At 35.7% G+C, this 19,517-nt stretch overlaps 1 protein-coding gene across 1 annotated transcript in view; it reads right to left on the bottom strand.

Moving 5' to 3' along the window:
* ALDH1A1 (aldehyde dehydrogenase 1 family, member A1) overlaps window positions 1-17,945 on the bottom strand; it is a 48,217-nt gene extending 30,272 nt beyond the window's left edge. The window contains exons 1-2 of the mRNA XM_004677568.1: window positions 17,568-17,945; window positions 3,527-3,631 (exon numbers count right to left, since the gene is read on the bottom strand). Of these exons, the coding sequence (XP_004677625.1) occupies window positions 3,527-3,631; window positions 17,568-17,633 (171 nt within the window). The 5' untranslated portion in view covers window positions 17,634-17,945. The remainder of the gene's footprint in view (window positions 1-3,526; window positions 3,632-17,567) is intronic.
* Between the last annotated feature and the right edge of the window lie 1,572 nt (window positions 17,946-19,517).

The following is a 19,517-nucleotide window of genomic DNA, read 5'->3' as shown; positions in this document are numbered from 1 at the left end:
TGTGGGTCACCTCCCAGGGCAGGGATCGAACTCATGCTGAAGTGGCTTTAGCTTCTTAGTGTCATGCTTTAACCCACTGCACCACCAGAGAGGGCCCTCAAAATAATTTTATCTTATCACTTTACCTATACATAGTTCACCATAGTTCTAAAGTCAAACTCCTTTTTCTCAGTTGTAGGGCCCAACATTTTGGGTTCCAATTTACCTAACATAATTTGTGTTCAAAAAGTATTATTTCTTTAGTTGGCTCAATTCCTTCTCACCTTTATGCCTATAAACCTTGCCCATAAAGATCTGTCAGCAAATCACTTTTCTTTCATATTCCTACATATTAAGACCCAGCTCAAATATTACAAACTTCATAAATTCAACATATTAGTAAACAAATTCAACATATTAGTAGCTACCAGTTAAGAGCCTACTGAGCCACAGGTCCACAGAGAAATCCTTTACAGCCCCACAGTTAGTACTACAGTTAAAAATGGTGACTTTCTTTTATAGAATATGAGATACAACAGATAGTAAAATCAAAATTTGATCCCACATCAGACTCCAAGTCCAATTTTATAACTCTGCCAGACTATAATGATTTTCTTTGTAATTAATATTTAGTATTATCTGTATTGTAAGCTGTGGTATATCTTACTGATCTGAGCCTACATTAGACAGTGAATAAATATTTCATAATTTTTACCTATATTATAAACTCATGTTTATTGATTTTACAAAGGGTGCTTGTTATATAATAATTTGCTTACATTGACAGTTGTATGATAAAGCACATTTTAATTGATGCTGTAATAACAAAGTTTTACATTTACATAAGAGTTTTTTTTAGTTCCAGGAACAATATTTCCAAGGACATAATTTTTTAATTAACCAGAAACACTTTGGTGCATTAACTCAAATTTGCCACTCAATAGCAATTCATTCCTTTTTTAAAATAAAGAATCACAAGCTGAATGTATTAGGACAATCTGAAGGATGATGATTATCAAATAGCAGTTCAGGAAGGACTCTTCCATCACTCCCAGATTCTGCATTTCCATATTAAATTCAATCAAATTTGGAAAAATAGTTATCAGACCAGTTTTACTTTTACACCTGTCATAGGCATTCATTTTCTTTGCTGTACATTCACTTTCATCCCCACCAATTATTTTTTAGGTCAGGTGTTAGTATTAAAAGCAGTTTTCAGGACTAGTCAATACAGTCTGAAAGAGCCACTGAGGTGAAAAGAAAACATTTCCCACCCACATCTGCACTTTGCTTTGTAGCCTCCACTTGTTCTTCCTCATCATCCTATCTTTGTAATGCCATTGAAAAGCAGGATATAGCCCATTGTTAGTCCATTTTATTCATAAATGAAATCCTTAAAACCTCTTGGCTCATTATTAAAAGAGTCCATTCCAGAATATTAGGTTTACAGTGACTGTATAGCTAACTTCATGTGAACCTTTTACTAAGCAAAGTTGTTCGAAGTTACTATCCATTTGAAAATTTTGAGAATAGCAATAATTATTTAAAAGCAAGTGTTAATGGTTTATCCTCACAAAGAAGATAAGCATTTTGAATGGTATGCAGAGAGTTGCTTTCCCAAAACACTATGCCATAAACAGTTGAACTTGAATGATCAGGAATCAGACAATTGATTAACACTGCCACCTGGTTTGAAATTTTGCTGATTGCTAGTGAACATCCTTTTTTGCACAGATATATCTGTTCTCTATGAGAAGGAGTATTTTTCAATAAGCACAAATAGTGCACAATAAATATTTTCTAAAATTTCAGGTATGATTATCTGCTTTCCCTTATTCTACTTCTAGAAGAAGGTAAATATGACTCACTTGCCAAGAAAAGTCCTCAGACTGCCTGCCAAGTTTTCAACTGTAACTCCTGGCACAGATTCGTTTTACTAATATAATTCATGCCAGAAGCCAGTGGCAATGGGGAGAAGGCCAAGGCCCAGAGCTAATGTAACCAGAATGCTTTTTCTTTTGTTCTTTGCAAACTGCAAAAGCCCTGTAGTCTTCCTCCTGGGTGACATTTGTATGTCTGGAGAGAAAGACTAGGCAGCAGTCAGGGGGTTAGCTATGTCCTCACGTTGCCCTTTATTGCTATTCTCACCTCCCGGTGGTTGCCAGAGTCACTCAGGCAACTAGGACACTTGAGGTATTGTAGTATGTAGATCTCTACAAGTCTGATAAAAACCGCTGAGTTGACAGATCCATTTTTTCTCCTGTGTCTGGGAGTGGCTCTTAGTACACAGGCTTTCTGGGTCTCTGTTAGTGCATTGCCAGTGATGATCAGCATGCCTTGCCCTGGCTTGGCTTTGTACCATTTCATTCAGGTGCAAATACCAGATAATTTTACTCATATGTGGAATATAAAGAAACAAAACAAAGGAACAGACAAGACTGAACCAAAAAAAAAAATCCTAGAAAAATAACTTTAGAATCAAGCTAACAGGTGGGGGTGGTAAGTGATGAACAGGGGAGGGGGTCTAGTTCTCTGTAGGGGAAGATTATGGTAGTGGGGGTATGATAACATAGATATGAAGAGGTGAGAACCTATTCCTGGAAATCATATACAGTGTTGTAAGCCAATCTTACCTCAAAAAAAGGTTTTTTTTGCAAAAAATATATCAACAAAATATTAATTTAACTATATTTTACATGAGATGTTTAAGACTCCATAACATCTGTACAACTCATTTCATATTAGACTGAGAAACACTTTTCTTAAGCTATGTGCTCAGATATAAATTCTTACTTTCCTCACTCCCTAAGCTATTTAATCTATCCCAATCTTATTGAAACAATAATTATAAGCTAAGCAGTAGCCCTGCTAGTCAAAGGATTAAGAAGAATGGCATTTGAAAACTGATTTAATCATTTGTCAGCTATGTCATCACCTTGTGTAAATTATTCAACCTTTCTATTTTGATATTTCATCATTTGTAAAGGTGACTAAAAATATCAGGTTCCTTACAGAATTGTTTTGAGTATTACATTCACACATTTAAAAATGTGTATATATTTTCACTAGATAAATTTTGCTATTGGTGAAACTAACTAGAGAACAAACCACTTTTAAATGTGGGATTCAATTTGAATATTTAATATTAATTTTCAATATTCATTCAGTGATTTTTAATGAATTTGGCAATATGTTGTTCTAAAATTCTTATATTTTCATTTCATTTTATAATTAAAAAGATAACAATTTTAAGCCTATGGCCAATAACTTCATATGAAACTTGAACAATAAATTTAGGCACTATTTAAGTTGAAAAACAAGCAAAAGAAAATAGTAGGAAAAAAATCACTATATTTTTCAGATGCATGGACAGTTCCTTAGTGTTTGACTGCTAAGCATTCTTTTTGTACCCAGAAAATATTCCCAGATGGTCCCAGAAATCACATTTATGGCACATCTATTTGCACTTGACATGGTGTTTAGTTTCTCAGAACAGTGAGAAACAAAGAAACCTGGAATAAAATGAAATTTATGCTAGGAAACTTACTTTATCTCCTTCTTCTACTTCACAGAGTTTCTCCTCAGTTGCAGGATTAAAGACTGGAAATTTCTTGCCACTCACTGAATTATGCCATTCGTTGTTTATGAAGATCTACAGAGATGGAAAGAAAGTAGATAAAAAGGTAAGTAAATGTGCAACAAATGTTGGGAATTCTCTATAAACTTGAACCAAACCATTATAGAATATTTGAGGAAGATCAGTTCACAGCCTCACCTCACCACTCACCCAAGTCCCTCTCCCACAGAATTTTTGTTTAAAACATTTTATATGCACATATACCTACACACACTACAATAAAATAACTTTGAAGCTCCACCAAGTGTAAATATTTAAACAGCAGAAAATACGGACTAGAGATGACAGTATAGGAAAAGACACTTTAATAACCATAAATTTGAGCGAGATCAGAGGTTTTGGTGGCCTCAGTCTTTATGAGTCATTGACTCTCTTCCATTTCAATTTCTGAATGGGCTCGTTTTGGGCTGATGGTGACTTGTTATTATAAATGGCTTCTTTCTGATCATTTATTTTACAGTTGTGAAGATTTTTTAAGGAAGGAATTTAAAAGAAAAATGCTTAGAAAAATGGTTAGTAACATTTTAAACTTTCTAATGACTTAAAAGTCTCATTCTCTATTTTAAAAAATAATCTAATAATTGATTTACACAGATGAAATTAAATACTGGGTTCCTTAGTGTTATCTAAGGAGACAGAAACATAAAAAAATCAGAGGGGTTAAGAAATGTGGAAATTTTTCTGTATACACAATAAGCTCATAGAAATATTTGGAGGTCAGTAAGTCATTTAAAAAGTCTGCATTTCATAGGTTCAAAGTAAGGGTTAGAAAAGAATCCCACCAATAAATAGAACCCCAAAAAAGGCAGTGACGCCTATAGTTACGAATATATAATTAATGAAATGCAGTTGCATCAAAATAGGTGACTTTAACACTCCACTTTCACCAATGGAGCGATCAGGCAAGACAGAAAGAAAACAAGGAGACAATAACCTTGAACAAAGAACTAGACCCTCAGGGCTTAATAGACAGATATAAGTCACAATACACCCCAAAGTCTGAATATACACTTTTCTCAATGTACATGGGACCTTCTCCTGGATAGACCACATATTGGTCATGAAACAAGTGTCATTCATGAAGCTTGAAAGCATATCATATACCTTCTTGAATTACAATGGTGTCAAGCTAGAGACCACCCACAAAAGAAAAGGCAGGGAAACATCTAGTAGGTGAAGACTGAACAGCATACTAATGAATGACAGGTTAATGAGGAAAAAAAAAATCAAAGAAAACTAAAATACCTCAAGAAAAATGAAAATGAGAAACAACTCATCATTTACAACAACATGGATGGTTCTGGAGGGTAGGATGTTAAACATCATTAGTCAGAAAGAGAAAGATAGCTGCTGGATGGTTTTACTTATGTGAGGACCATAGAGAAACAATACAAATGCCAGACAAAACCAACCCCATAACAAACTCTATAAATCTGCTGTAAAATGAAAGATAGCAAAGGTGGAGGGCCCTTGAAAGACAATGATGGAGGATTGTGGATGCCTTGTGGTGGCATACTTCCAAACCACACAGAAATCAGTGTCACAAACATCAGCTCTTGCAGCTCCGAATGTCTTTTTATTATGGAACTGAATAGAACTTTGACATTTTGTTCTCTTTGTATTAGAGTAAAAATATTTGACAAAATTAAGTAGTACTCCTTTGTGATGAATGGTTATATTTTACTTCTGACAAAAGCTAAATATTCTTCTCTCTCCTCTTATCCCTTTGTTTATTCTCCTTTTTCTAATTCAGTATTAAAATATAAAAATAAACATTAGTGCATTACCAGATATCAAGTATTACAAATTCCTGTTGTTCATTCTTAGGATGAGTTTATTTAATTTTAAATCACAAGTAGTCATACATGCAGCTTTAAATGAAGGGTGACTTATGTACTGGATTTATGATTAATGTCTTAATTCAGACATCCCCCTTACTTGATATTAAAAGTTATTAATAGTGTAAACCTGACTGGGAATATATTGAAACAGAGACCCAAAAGTTTAAATCAGCTACTATAATAAAAACAGGTTGCTTAGCTATTAAAAATTCCCCAGTGACAGTATCAAAATTATACATGGTGAGTTTAACTATTCTTATTGTGTAATTTGAAATAAAAGATCTTTTATATTAACCATAAGTTTACACTTATTCTATTGCACAATGTCTTTAATAGAGCTTTATATTGTGCCAAATTAATAAGATATATGTTGCCATGCATTCCTAAATGCTTATGTATAATTAATTCCATATTTTTTCTCTATATTTTTTAATTTATAAGGTTATACAGACAACCTGTTCTCAAAAATATTTCATTTGTCTTCTAGACCTCTATGATAAAATGTTTTACTTTTTATAAAGTTGTTTGAAGCTGCCCGCTTTCCCTCTTAGACTACAGTCTCTTGATGATCGATTCAAGGACTTGGTTCATCTGGTTTTCTGGCTTATTCTCAATGCCAACACAATTCCTCTCTTCAAGGAATTTTAACTTAGAAAAAATTCTTGAATAAAAACTTCGATTTCATTGAAGAACCTATAATACAGCAGCTCTACAAAGATAAGAGATACAGAGACATACACTTTTATATATTCTGCTCTTGGGGACATTCTGATACTTGCCATTTGCTAAACATCCAGAGGAAGGAATATATTCCTGTTCACATTGATATATTTGGAAGGGTTCAAAATTGCAGTACTAGTCTGGAATTGACAGGAAAAAAGATGTAAAAGTAAATAAATACGGGGTGGTATGCAAAAAGGCATAGTTGGAAGTGTGAGAAAGACAGAGGGACCGTAAAAATCATTACTTTCTTCAAGTTATAAGTAGAACACAGATGAAGACCATAATATTTCTATTATCTATCAAGAAAAACAAGTTGGTACCTTAGTTCAATTTGAAGAAAAATAAAGTCAGTTTAAAATATTTACTTGCCCAATAGCATTTAAAGTGAATGAATCAGCATTGTAGCTATCAGAAAAACATTTTACAGAATCCAGTAATTACTCAGTTTTTTTTTTTTATGTGCTTCCAGTCATTACCTCTTAGCAATTGTTTCACCAAAAGATGGCTGGGAGACACCTTAATCAACATGTGTCTCTCTGATTTATCTCAAACTAAAATCCTAAGCTTGCTCCTACACATTCATTCTCTCTCACACAAACATACATATACACAGACATTTTCCCTCTCCTGCCCAGATACACACTGTCACTAGTTGTCCTTTGTTTCTCTTTGTTCTATACTATCATAAAAAAAAAAAACCTCTCCCTGCCTTCCACCTCTGCCTAGTGAAGTGTAATGTTCACCCCATTATCCTAATCTTCCTAAACCAGTTCAGAATGTGTTTTCTCTTCAGAACATTTTGGTGCACTAAGTACCAATATGCATTGGCCCTGATAAGTTCATCTAACATGTTTTTACTACTTAGCTTAATTTCCTCAATTTACCCTTTAGTTTCAGTCTACTGTCATCAACACTGTGCCTTCTTTTTTCCACCTTTGTTCACACAGTTCTTCAGTTTGGAGCTTTACTATTTTCTTTGAATTTCAAGCTCTAACTTCAGATGTTATCCCGTCATGAAAGCTTCACTAGTTAATTGGATTCAGCTTCTGTGGTTTTTTTTTTTTTTTTTTTCCTAAATATCATCTTAGCATCCTGCTTTCAACTAACTTCTTGTTTTCTCCTTTGTATTAAAATTAGCTATCTCCATTTCAGTTCCTCAAATTCCAAACAGAAGAGTAAAGACATCAACTCAACCACTTGCCTAGATTCTTTAGTTGGTCTTGCTAAACTTGAAACAGAATCATAGAAGTTTAATTCTGCTTTTTCTTCCCCTTTTTCCTCTCTATTAAGAGAACACAACTTCACCTTATCAGAGATAAACCCAGAATTCACCTTTCCATGTATAATTCCCCTGAAAATCTGAAAAAAAGATATAGCATGTATTATATTTTGTTAAGTGTGTGGTAAACCCACCTGAGTCATACTACCTTTAGGTCTGTGATAATTTGTGGTTTCACATTCTCAATAATATCATCTCAGTATATTAGAGCTTATTTTACTCCCTTATATGGCCTCTTTTGGTGAAAGAATTGTTACAATATGTACATACCATCTAGTTTATTATCAGACTCTTGCATCTAAGCTGTACACAAAACTTCCCTTTTAGATAAAAGCCAATGAAGGTTCTGTAAATTGGCCTTAACCTAAGGTAATAGCACAAGTTTATCTGTCAGCCTTCAGGCAACTGACGTGATCAGTGGTAGATGATTACAAATTATCAGTAACTGCTCACATTATTTGGTTTTAACCTTTAATGCTGAACACTATGAACCCAACTTTTGTTAGAACTCAGACTGACACTCAGTAATCCAAAATGGCCTCTTTTGGTTTATCAGAAAAGTATTGTCAAATAAGAATAGAGGAGACTCTGATGGCACTGAGGAAAAATGTGAGGTGAATGAGCCCAGGCCCCTTTCTCAGGAGTGACTATTGCAGAAAGCAGTGTGTTTATATTGAGATCAGCTAGAAAAGAACGAAGGTGGTAGAATAATTTGACTGAAGCAGCACAGTGATTAAATGGTAGGGGGTAGGTAGGTGGGCTGGAAGGGCGCATCATTGACAGAACTAGATCATTGAGAAAAGAGGAAGAGAAGTAAAAAGAGAGAGTGCTCTTTGGATATTTGTAATAGCACAGCGATCAGCCCTGGACAAGGAGTCTCATTAGGAATTTATTATTAGATAATAAATTCCAACAATCAGAATAAAACCAGTTGGTGATAGATCTTGATGCCCACCGGAGACATCTCAGTGCTATCCTATATATAATAAGAGATTGATAGCGCAAATGGATGTTTTTAAGGTCATTGATTTTTAATGTTTCCCAAGTGGTTTTAAGTAAAGCAACCAGAGTCCAGGGGATTAGTTTGGAGACCATTTTAACATTTCAGGCCTGAGATCATAAGGCTTTAGAGTGACAGAGCAGCATGGGTAGCAAGTTATGATGACACGTTCTCTCTCAGACACCTTTCAGCATAAAACCAGAGTTCAGTATAAATAATGAGATGTTCCACTTTGCTCTCAAGACCAGGCCTTGTACCACCTCCTTTCCCCCTTAGCTAGGGAGGCTGTTGGTGGGAATTACCATAATGATTTTTTTTTCTGTTGGCTTTACATTAGCTATTAACCTTCCAGCTGACGATGTAAGCAAATATTTCTGAATAATCACCCTTCCTGTAGTCGTATAAACAGTTATATGTAGATGTTTATTATAATCATTATGAAACTTGTTCTAGGTGTGTTGAAATAACCTATCTTAGTGGTGGCTTCATTTTTTTTTTTAATTTGCTCTTTGCCTTTAGTAAGTTTAGGGGGAAAAGAGCATGATATCAAAGCTACAAAATTTTTGAGTCCTCTTTAATAACCACTACATTAAGTATATTCTAATTACAAATTTTTGATTCAGGATACTTTTAAATAATATATATGTATGTATGTATATTATTTATATATATATATACATATATATATAAATAGACTTCAATTTCACAATTGATTGGAAATTACAGATGGCTGTGCACTCTCAGACTTCATAAACTTCTATATGGGGAAACAATCAATGGGAATGTTGAGGCAACTAAAATTGATTTTTGCTCTTTAAATTTTAGCCACATCAAATTGTAAAAGAGTCTTTATATGACTTGATTTAAAAAGTGGTCACTTCCTGAACACATTTTAATATCCAAGAATAAGTTATAACTTTAAAAAAAAAAAAGCCTTGCTGTAAGAGTTACTATATCGTGATGGGTTCAGTAGAAAGCTACAATGGTAAACACTAACCACATTCTTCAAAAAGTTCTAACTTGGATCAAGCTAAATTTGACTATTAGACAAAGTAAAATCTACTAGGCTTATCTGCTGATTTAAAAGTTTGGAAGATGCCCTTCCAAAGATACTCAGGTCAGGGCGCACTAAACTCAGGCCCTCTGCAGGGCTTCAATCAGCCTGTGGCTCTAGGTCCTGTAAAGGATGCCAGTGCTTTTCAGAGTGGGGGTGGGGAGGCAGAAATTTTAGCAGTGTCACATTTAAAATATACAAAGGTGTCTTTTCAGACACACAAATAATGGGGAAGGGTGATAAGACTCCCCATTTTATGTCACTGGTATGGATCTCCAAACTGATAGCGTGGATCAAGCATGTGGAGTGACAGGTGTTGCCAGAGATGTAGACGAAGTGATGGGGTTTGGAAATGTGTAAACCTTTTCTGAGCATTAAGAACCTAAAACAGCACCAAAGATCAGAGAGTGGGAGACTGAAGAAGATGAAAGAAGGTGGGAAGTGAATAATGAGAAAGACAGGACAGAAGTCAGGTGAGATAGCTAAACCACTGAAAGAATAGACTCTGGACCACTGGCAACTAATTTTTACCCCAACTCAGAGGTTTGTTGAGACTCAAAGAAAAAAAAAATTAAATGGGATAACAGATAGGAAGGAAATATTTAACTATAGTCAAAGGGATGAAAACAAAAAGAATTATGAAAAATAAAATGTTCCTTTCATTTCTGTTTTGGTATAGACAAGCTTGATTAACATAAGCGTATTGTTTTTTTCTTGGTGATTGAAAAACACCTTCAAGCCTTTTCAACTCAAATAGTGAAAAAGAAAAATTACTAAAGCATTTCTGTTGAGTTACATCTTTACTGTGTCCCAGGGACACAGTAATACATCCTGCAGGTGGTATATAGCCTGTATTGAGAGGCGAGATGTCAGAGCACTTAAAAGTTTTATATATATTTAATATTTAGCAAAATCAAAACCTAATAATGCAATACTAGCTTGTATATGTTTTTATCTTTCTAAAGAAAGTGTCAAATATTGAGCATAATTTAGTTCTTTTGTTATTTATAGTTCTTGACCTGAAAAGAAAGTATTGGGAAGCAATGGAAATAAACAATCGAATTTAGGATTGGGAGGTAGTTGTTTATCTATGCAGGCAAAGTTTTAAGATCTGTGTAGTTACAATTTCTATGAACAATTCCAAAAGACAGACACCAGGTAGAGATATTATAATATCAGAAAAACAAATAATAGTGTCACTTTATATCCAATACCTCTGATTGCAGAACTTTCCATACATGCAGATTACACACAAACACACAAAAAATATATAGATATTACAAAATCCAAGTTTATAAAATACTTTTATGTTCTGTTTATTCAAAGTTTTTTTTTTTTTTAAGATTTATTTATTTATGCATATAGAACTGGGGTAAAGGCCAGAGGTGCAGGGGCAGTGAGAGGATTCCCCAGAGACAGAGTGGGGAACAGAACAGGCTGACTGACCACATATACTGCTGAGAGGAGTGGGCAGGTCAGGAGAGGTCTGTCACACCATGTGGGTCACCTCCCAGGCAGGGATCGAACTCATGCTGAAGTGGCTTTAGCTTCTGAGTGCTGTGCTTTAACCCACTGTGCCACCAGGGAGGGCCCAAAGTGTCTTTTAATTAAATCTTTATGAAGCAATTATTTCTGTGTTCTTAGAACACAGTTCAATTTATGTTATCACTTCCATCAGGTCGCTGAGTAGGTATCTGATCACAATTATAAGAGCATCATGACATTCCAAACCAACAGCACCACCAATGCCAGATAAATGCTGCTCTGAGACAAATGCACCAGTATTTATTAATGGCTGTATTCCCACTTGATTTTCTTCTGATTTATATTATCTCATTCCAGAGATTACTCATGGCATTTCATAGGCATTGCCTGAACTTTGGGCTGTTCTTCAAATAAGATGTTTCTTATAGTCTCTAAAAATTGTACTCGCCCATTCTTTTCAATCTGGCAAGTAGCTAACAACAAATGTATTAGGTGGAGGCCAAGCTAAAGGAATCACATGAGCACTCAGAATTATGACAATTCTTATGGAATTGGGATAGTACTCTCTCTTAGCATATGTGTTATTTACTGAGGATTTTTGTTGATTAGGGTTTGTGATTCCAGAACAAAATGATTTGCTAAGATATTAGATCTCAGAGATAAGCTAAAATGTCATACAAAAGAGTATGACATGCACATACAGAATGGTTTTCTCTCAGGACTAAACACAGTGGTTGATTCTGTCATTGGTTTGTGGCTAAAATCTCTGGTTCCTGCTGGACACACTCTTTAGGGGAAGGTACATGGCTCTGACTGGCTGCTTGTAAGTTGCTAAGAGACCCCGAAAGTCAGGTCCCTGAGTGATCAGATGGTTTTCCCTGCAAGCAATGTTATGAGGCTGACCCCAAACTTCAATAGCATTGTTGCTCTCAGTCACAGCCCTTGCTTTCAGTAGCATCAGCAAAACTTGGTAGTTTGTCAGGAATGTATTATCTTATTCATCATCTCAGAAATACAGAACAGAATCTGCATTTCAATAAGATTCTCATGCTCTTCACTCACATATTTAAATTTGAGAAGTACTGCTCTAGAAAGCTTTCTCTCTGTTAGTTGCCCAGTTTAGGGATCCAGTTCCCAAGACATCCCTTTTTTTGAATCATCCAAATTTCCATTCTCTAATCAAAATAATGAATGGTATAAATGAAGTTGGGTGAAAGCACTTGTTAGAGACAATCCAGTGAGGTCTGAGAATTACTGTTTTCAGTATTACTGTTCTCAAATTCCTCCCTTGTGGTTAAGTATGAGAATGAGTAAGGTCAATAGATGAAAGCACTGTGACAAGAAATGTGCATATTCATGCCACCTACATTGAGAACTGAACAACTTTATTATTATGAGAGTCATCTTGGTAAGGAGAGGGTTAAAGAAAACCTGGTCTAAGTAGTGACTAAGTGCTTCACTTAGTTTTCACAGTCACTTTTGAAGGCAGTCATTATTATTCACAATTTACAGACAGGGGAACTGAAATTCAAGGAGATTAGGTGCTTGGCCAGGGTCATATCATTAAGTAGAAGGGCTGGAAATCGAAGCTGGGTTTATCTTGGTAAGCCACTGCACCTTACAGCCATCCAGCTATTTGTTCAACTGCTTCCAAGCCAAAAGCAAACAAAATATTGCTTCAGTCAGAAGGGAGTGTTAAGCACTTCCCTAAAGAAAACAGGACCACAAGACAATAAGTTTTGTCTTGAACATATGTCCTGCCTTGAGCTGAGTACTCCACAGTGGTTTTACTCAAATCCAGCAGGTAATGTGGCTACTTCCTCTATCTCCAGTTTCATCTCATCCATTTCTGCCTTCCTCACTTTACTTCAGCCATGTTAACTTTTGGATAGCTCCTTGCACATACTGAGTTTTATCCTTTGGATCTTTGATCCTTTACTAACCTATACAGCCACTTTATGCTGTACATTTCTCAGGGTTACCTTAAATACCTCTTCCTTAAAGAGACTGTCCCTAATGATCTCTAAAGTAAGCTCTTCCTCTGATATTCTCCCAGCTTTCAGTTTTTTCTTTCTAGCATTTATTATAATTTGCTATTAAAGTATTCTCTTACTTGCTTGTTTTCTCCCCACACACCTGTCAGATACATAAGCTCAATGAAGTAGCAATCATTAAAAAAATAATATTAAACACAGGTGAAAACCACTTCAAATTGTGCCTAATATTCAGTGACTCATAACTTCTCTATCAAACTCTTCTCTTAATCAAAGAGAGGCAAAAACATATGATTTCACTCAAATGTGGTAGAAAAACCAAACAGATGGATGAACTAAATAAGATAACAATTAAGCTTCTAGATGATCAAAGTACAGGTTACCAAAGTGGAAGGAAAGAGGGTAGATAAATAGGGTGAGGTATAGAATTGATCTTCTTTGGTAAAATGAGTAGTATATATGCATGTTGATTTCTAATGATGCACACCTGAATTTACAGATGGGTTAAATAACAATACCAGAAGTCTAGGGTAAACAAACTGCTCCTCCAACCAAAGTTTATTCCATAGGAGTTGTTTACAGAGAAATTGCAAGCCTGTGTCAAAGTCTTCTGCCTCAAACATAGCCTTTCTCAGCTTACCCCACCTTTTCTTTCTTTTCAAAGATTTATTTATTTATGCATACAAGACCTGGGATACAGACCAGAAGTGTGAGGGGTGAGAGGATTCATTAGAGACAGAGTGGGGAGCAGAAGTACACTGCTGAGGGGAGCAGCAGGCTAGACAGAAGTCTGCCGTGCCATGTGGATCACCTCCCCAGCTAGGCATTGAACTCCTGCTGCAGTGGCTGCATATAGCTTCACAGTGCTGTGCTTTAACCTGTTGCACCACCAGGGAGGGCCCTCAACCCACCTTTTCAATACAAGCAGGAAGTCTGTTGTCTTTAACTTTGACTGACTATTTCTTTCTTTCTTTTTTCCCCCCTAAGTTGGCAGGAAGCTTTCACCTAATGGTCTGGGAACAGATGAGCAGCAGCTGAAAAGGCTCATGGTCATGTCCCCTCCAGTAGTCAGGAATGGGCAAATGAAAGTTAGAACAAGACAGGTTTCCAGCAGGTCCACTTGCTGATGCAGTGCTATTGCTCTTAGACAAATCATTTGGTGGTGTGAGGGCTCAAACTCTCAGCATTTGCTGCTTAACTTTATCAATCATTAAATGTATAATGTTCTCCAGGCTCTTCATATACAGAACAGGAATTTCAGCCTACTCATAGGGTTATTGTGAGGCTTAAGTGAAACCATTGTAAAGAACATAACATGGTTGACAGAGAAGATGCAATTAATTTTAGCTATAACTGTTTCCTCTGTATATGTGCCTGTGTGTGTGTGTGTGTGTGTGTTGTGTGTATGATGTCATTAACTGATGATTTTTTTTGCGTGTGAACAAACTATTGTTAAATGGGGTAAATTCAAGAGTTAAATATTTTGGGATTTAAGTCCCAACTGAGAAAGCTTGCCCTCTTGAATTTCCTATTTGTCTTTTTTTTTTAAATATAAAAAAAATGTTGTGAAGGAAGACTGGAAAGCCAAGTTACAAGGTCCTCTAGGAGAAAATTCTTAATCCCTGAAATCCTGGATAAAACATTGGAGCTTTGCTACAATGTGATCCTTGCCTAAGAGGTATGGCTGTGCAAAAGAGTGACAGAAATTGTGGGAGACAAGGAGATGAGAGGAGACAAGGAGATGATGTAGAAATCAGGAGGGAAAAGATGAGTAAAAGAAGGTTCTGGAAGAGTGGAGAAATCCAGAAAAATAAATAGGACTAGGATTGTTAATGTTAATCAATCAGTTTTCATGTGCCAGACACTATTTTAAGTGCTTTATCAGTAGTAAACACATCTGATGGTTTTATCATTTTTGGAAATTGGTACTTTCATTATCACCATTTTACACATAAGGAAACAGAAGCAGAAAAATAGTAACTTTCAAAGAACTCTCCACTTAAAGGCTTAATAAAATGGATGGGTTGGCAGATGTGAGCCTCATTTAAAATTGGAAAAGGAAAAAAGGAGGCTAGAGACAGGATACAGTTGATGAAGATTTATAATGTTATTATTGAGATGTTAAATTCTAAAAACTTTATTATTTTACAAGGTATTTCATAACCTCTGATCCTCATTTTACCCATTCCAACAAAAAATAATCAGAAAGTAAGTCGTAAAGATATGCATCAATGATTTCTTTTGTCTAACTGAAAAGCAGTCTCAAGCCTGAGTACATAGTTCTACCAGAGTTGTGGTTTTTGTTACTCAGCCTAGCTTGGCTCTTCCCTCCACCTTGCCTTAATGACCAATATACTTATAAGGATATAAAGAACATTGAAAATATCAGAGAAAAGTAATACAGGAGGTTAAGGGGCTAGCTTTAAAAGGTAATTCCTCAGACGTTATTAAATCCTTGCTTACTTGGTTTGCAACCACGAAACTTAGTTAATCACCATCATTTGCCTAACTTCTCTTGCAAGTGCAAATCCAATACAATTCTTCAGTGAGGGAAAGTAAAAAGAAAAAAAATGCAAAGCCATTTGAAAAAGCTCACCCATTTAGATTTAATTACATACATAACTGATGTCCTCCCAAGTGTGAAAATGTTGTAACTAATAAGTCAGACAATAAAGTGCTATTTGAGCAGAACAGATTTATAGAGAAGATATGTGAGCAATCAAAATGCACCAGTTCTCATTTAGTATATTTTACCCAGGGAAGTTCTTAACACAAGAGCAAATGCCTACTCTCTGAATCTTGCCTCCTTTTGAATACTTAGGTCAGTCATTTTCCCTAAAGGGATGTTCTTGGGCAACACTTTGAAGTGAACAGGCGATTTCAACCTTAAAAACTTCTGTTAAAGGATCACTAGATCTGTGTTTGTATGTTAGATTTTAAGCACCTTCTCGTTTGTCTAGTACTGTTTCTTTTGTGCTTAGTTAATAACTGCTAAATGAAGTTTAATTCAGCAACAAAAGGGTTTCACACTGGAACTTCCTTAAGTTACATATAAAAGAAAGTTGCAAATTTCTCAAAGTAAAATAGTTTTTAAAATATAACATTTGTACTATCAAAAATCGTCCTAAGCAGTGCCATAGAGGAAAAAAAAAAGCTGTAATAATAGTAATGGAATCATTCAGTCATTGCCAACTTCAGTCTTTATAAATTTCAAATGTGACTACTTTGGATTGAAATTTCTTGTGAATGACAAATTTGGGATAAGAAAGTTGGAAAATGGATCCTTATCTCTTGGACATACCTTTACAAAGTGTAAACTGTGAGGATATTGCCTAACCACCTTTTTTATATTCTCATGTGTAATAAAATTGCGTGGAAAATGTTTTCCCTATTAATAAAACCTTGTGAAAATAACAGTTTAATACAACTTTAGCCAATCATATTAAAGGCACACTCTGATGTCTGCAAGTTTCCTAAGGAAAAGAGCCAGTCAGCTGGAAAACTTCCTCATTTGTTATGCTTATGAAAATGAAAATGTAACAGATCTCAGGATTTCAAAAATCATCCATGGTTACAAGTAATGAAGTGAAAAAGTAAGAGAAGGACTTCAACTCTATCATCAACTTAAATGCTGTGGGCTTTTAGCGCGCAATTCAGAAAGCATAAAGCCTCTCCCTGACTTGTAATAGTAATTAGTCCTTTCTTACACATAATGCTAACGTAAGTGATTTTAGTTAGACTGCATTTTGTTTATTTGTTTGTTGTGTTTGTTTTGGAAGTTCTCAGCTCTAACAGGACAGCAGGCACATAACACTGTGAAATGAGCAAAGTTCAGAGATATTCTTGAATGACTCAAACAGGACCCATTTCCACATTCTCCTCAGTTGTGTGTTTTTAAGTCTGGATCTGGCTCCTACTATTGTTCCTCTAAATATTTATCAGTTAACAATTATGCATCTGCTCCAGTGGAAACCAATTTGGCTGAAAAAATAAATAAGACTGCTTTATTTCTTCAAATATGCTAAGTAGTGCAAGTCCACTTGCAGTTTGTGAAACAGGCTCTTTCATCCAATTACCAGACGTAGGTCTTTTGATTTCCACACTTCACTTTGTGTTGAAGTAACACATAAAAAACAAAAAAAATTGTGTTACTTCAACATGTTCTGTTTATCTTTTTTATTTTTTAATTTTTCAATCATTTGTTTGCTTGGATCTTTCTAATAAGTTTCTCTCACAAGTGTGTGTCTCTTATCACACATCCTGGGTTATGCCGAAGTTAATAGAACTGCTCACTAAAGTCCACAGAATCTTAGCACAAGAACCTTTCACACAAAAGAGAATTCTTTCACTTAGAAATATTTTAAGAAACACATTTGTGAAAAATTGCCTGTTATGATTTAAAATTCATTATTTGATCCAGATAGTAAACCCAGACTTGCATTTTGCAAGCTTCTTATTTTTATATTTGCTAAGGGCTCTTTACACAAGTTTACTTAAATTGACCTTTCATACTTTAAATGAATGTAGTTTTTATAAACGTGAGCCAAAGAAGCAGCAAACATAAATTGTACTGACCTTAGTATACTGAAACTTCAAATTGGAGAGTGGGGCAGGTAAGTCTGGCATGCCTGGGGTCGACATTTCTGGTTCAGCTTCTGGAACACAGGTGACACGCTCAGCGATTTGGTTCTGATAGAGCACTTGGCTTTATTTGTTCCTTTTTATCTGCAGGGGCTCAGGTTTATTTGCATACTGAGATATGATTGGATGAACAAACTCCGAGCAAAGAGAAAACGACACTACATATTTGTAACACCTAGGGCAGGAAGCCCTTGACTTTAAACTTAAATCCTTAAGAAACCAGTGCTTCAGCACTGAAGCTGCATCTGGAGACAGGGCACTATTTGCAGACGAATTAATTTACAAAGCCGCAACCTGTGATAAGGCTACGCATCGCAGCTGCTCTGGTCACTGAGGCCAGTTATTATTTTTTTGGCTTTTCAAGCTGCCGTGAAACTTTTGTGTTCTCCGACAGACTTGGAATCAGAGAGACTAGGAGGATTGAAAAAGTCTAAAAGGGCACTTGTTCTCAATAGAAACTGGGGAGGAAGGACTCTGGGTAGGTGTCTTCAGGCAAGCAGTTCACGACTCAGAAAAGCAGGATGCAGTTTGGGAAAGAAGGGCCCCCCCTGTCTGGACTCTCCTCTAAGTTAGCTTTAATTAAAACAAACAAACAAACATAGCAATCAAGTGTTGGGCAAGTTGATCAACTGTGATTTCAGAAACTCTAAATTCTATTCATTTTATATATGGGAATAGAAAAGTCTTCTGAATGTTTAGGGAACCAAAGAGTGCAGTGTCACACAGTCTCCACAATAGCAATCTGGCAATATCGTCTGTTAAAACTCATTTAAAATGAAAGTCACTTCTGGTTTTGGAATTTGGCAGTGTTTGCCAGTCTTTGACACTGACAATTTTACAAAGAGTCACTTTGAACAGGCCTCCCCACTAATTCAAGTTCTTAAAGTTAATTGTGGTTTCAAGGTAGAAACACTCACAAAGGACAATTTTTAATGGCACGAATCCCATTTTAACTACAATATCTTATTGTAGCAAAAGTTACTTTAGGATCAAGTGAGAAACTTTGGATGCTCTTAACTCTGATTACTAAAAATTAAGAACATTTTTTTTTCCAGTGAAAAATCCAATTTCCCCCATAATGGAATTTAGGTAGGGGAATAATTCCAAAACAGGTGCAGGACTCTTGCTTTCTCTTTCCAAAATCACTTGGGTGATTGTTTTCTAAGCACAGAGAGAAAGTATCTTGCTTAGGACCACAGACCTACTAAGACCAGAATTACATTTCAAGTCAGTTTAACTCCAAAATGCCAGCTCCTATTCATATTCTCCATTCCTTCCCCTCCATTAGAGAATTCCATGACTGGTTTGAGAATCTAACATTTTAATCATCTCAACAGGGATCAGCAAACTTTTTCTGTAAAGGGACAGACACTATTTTCTGCTTTCTGTGCCACAGTTTCCACTGCATCTTCTTGACTCTGCATGTAAGAAGCTATACACAAGAATAAATATAGGTAGTTTCCAATGCAATCTTATTTTATAGAAACCAGAGGTAGACCAGACCTAGCACATGGAATTGCACTGTAGAACCTAAGGCAACTGTTTCCAAGCTCCTTTCCTCCGTGTGCCTCATATTTGAAACCAAGATAGAAAAACTGGTTTTATTTCAATGTCTTTAGTTCTTTCTCTCTCCCTTACTCCCCCCATCCCCCCGTTTTGGAATATCTTATTGTTTTCTCTTTTAAAAATGTGTTTTGAGTTAAAAGTAAAATTACACAACAGCTGTTACATAACTTGCAGAGTGGTGCCCTGGCCATGCCCAGACAGCTGTATTGCTGCTTTCTTCTGCTCCACAGTTGTTTGTGGATTCAAACACTGGTTTATTTGATGTCAGGGCTCAAGGCTTCATAACATACTTGGAATGTCAGTTCACTGCTTATACTT

The sequence above is a fragment of the Condylura cristata genome, unplaced genomic scaffold (genome assembly GCF_000260355.1).
Source record: "Condylura cristata isolate star-nosed mole 26May11 unplaced genomic scaffold, ConCri1.0 scaffold00006, whole genome shotgun sequence".
NCBI classification, from domain to species: domain Eukaryota; kingdom Metazoa; phylum Chordata; class Mammalia; order Eulipotyphla; family Talpidae; genus Condylura; species Condylura cristata.
The sequence above is the reverse complement of the archived record's forward strand: the minus strand, read 5'-3'. Positions and strand labels throughout refer to the sequence as shown.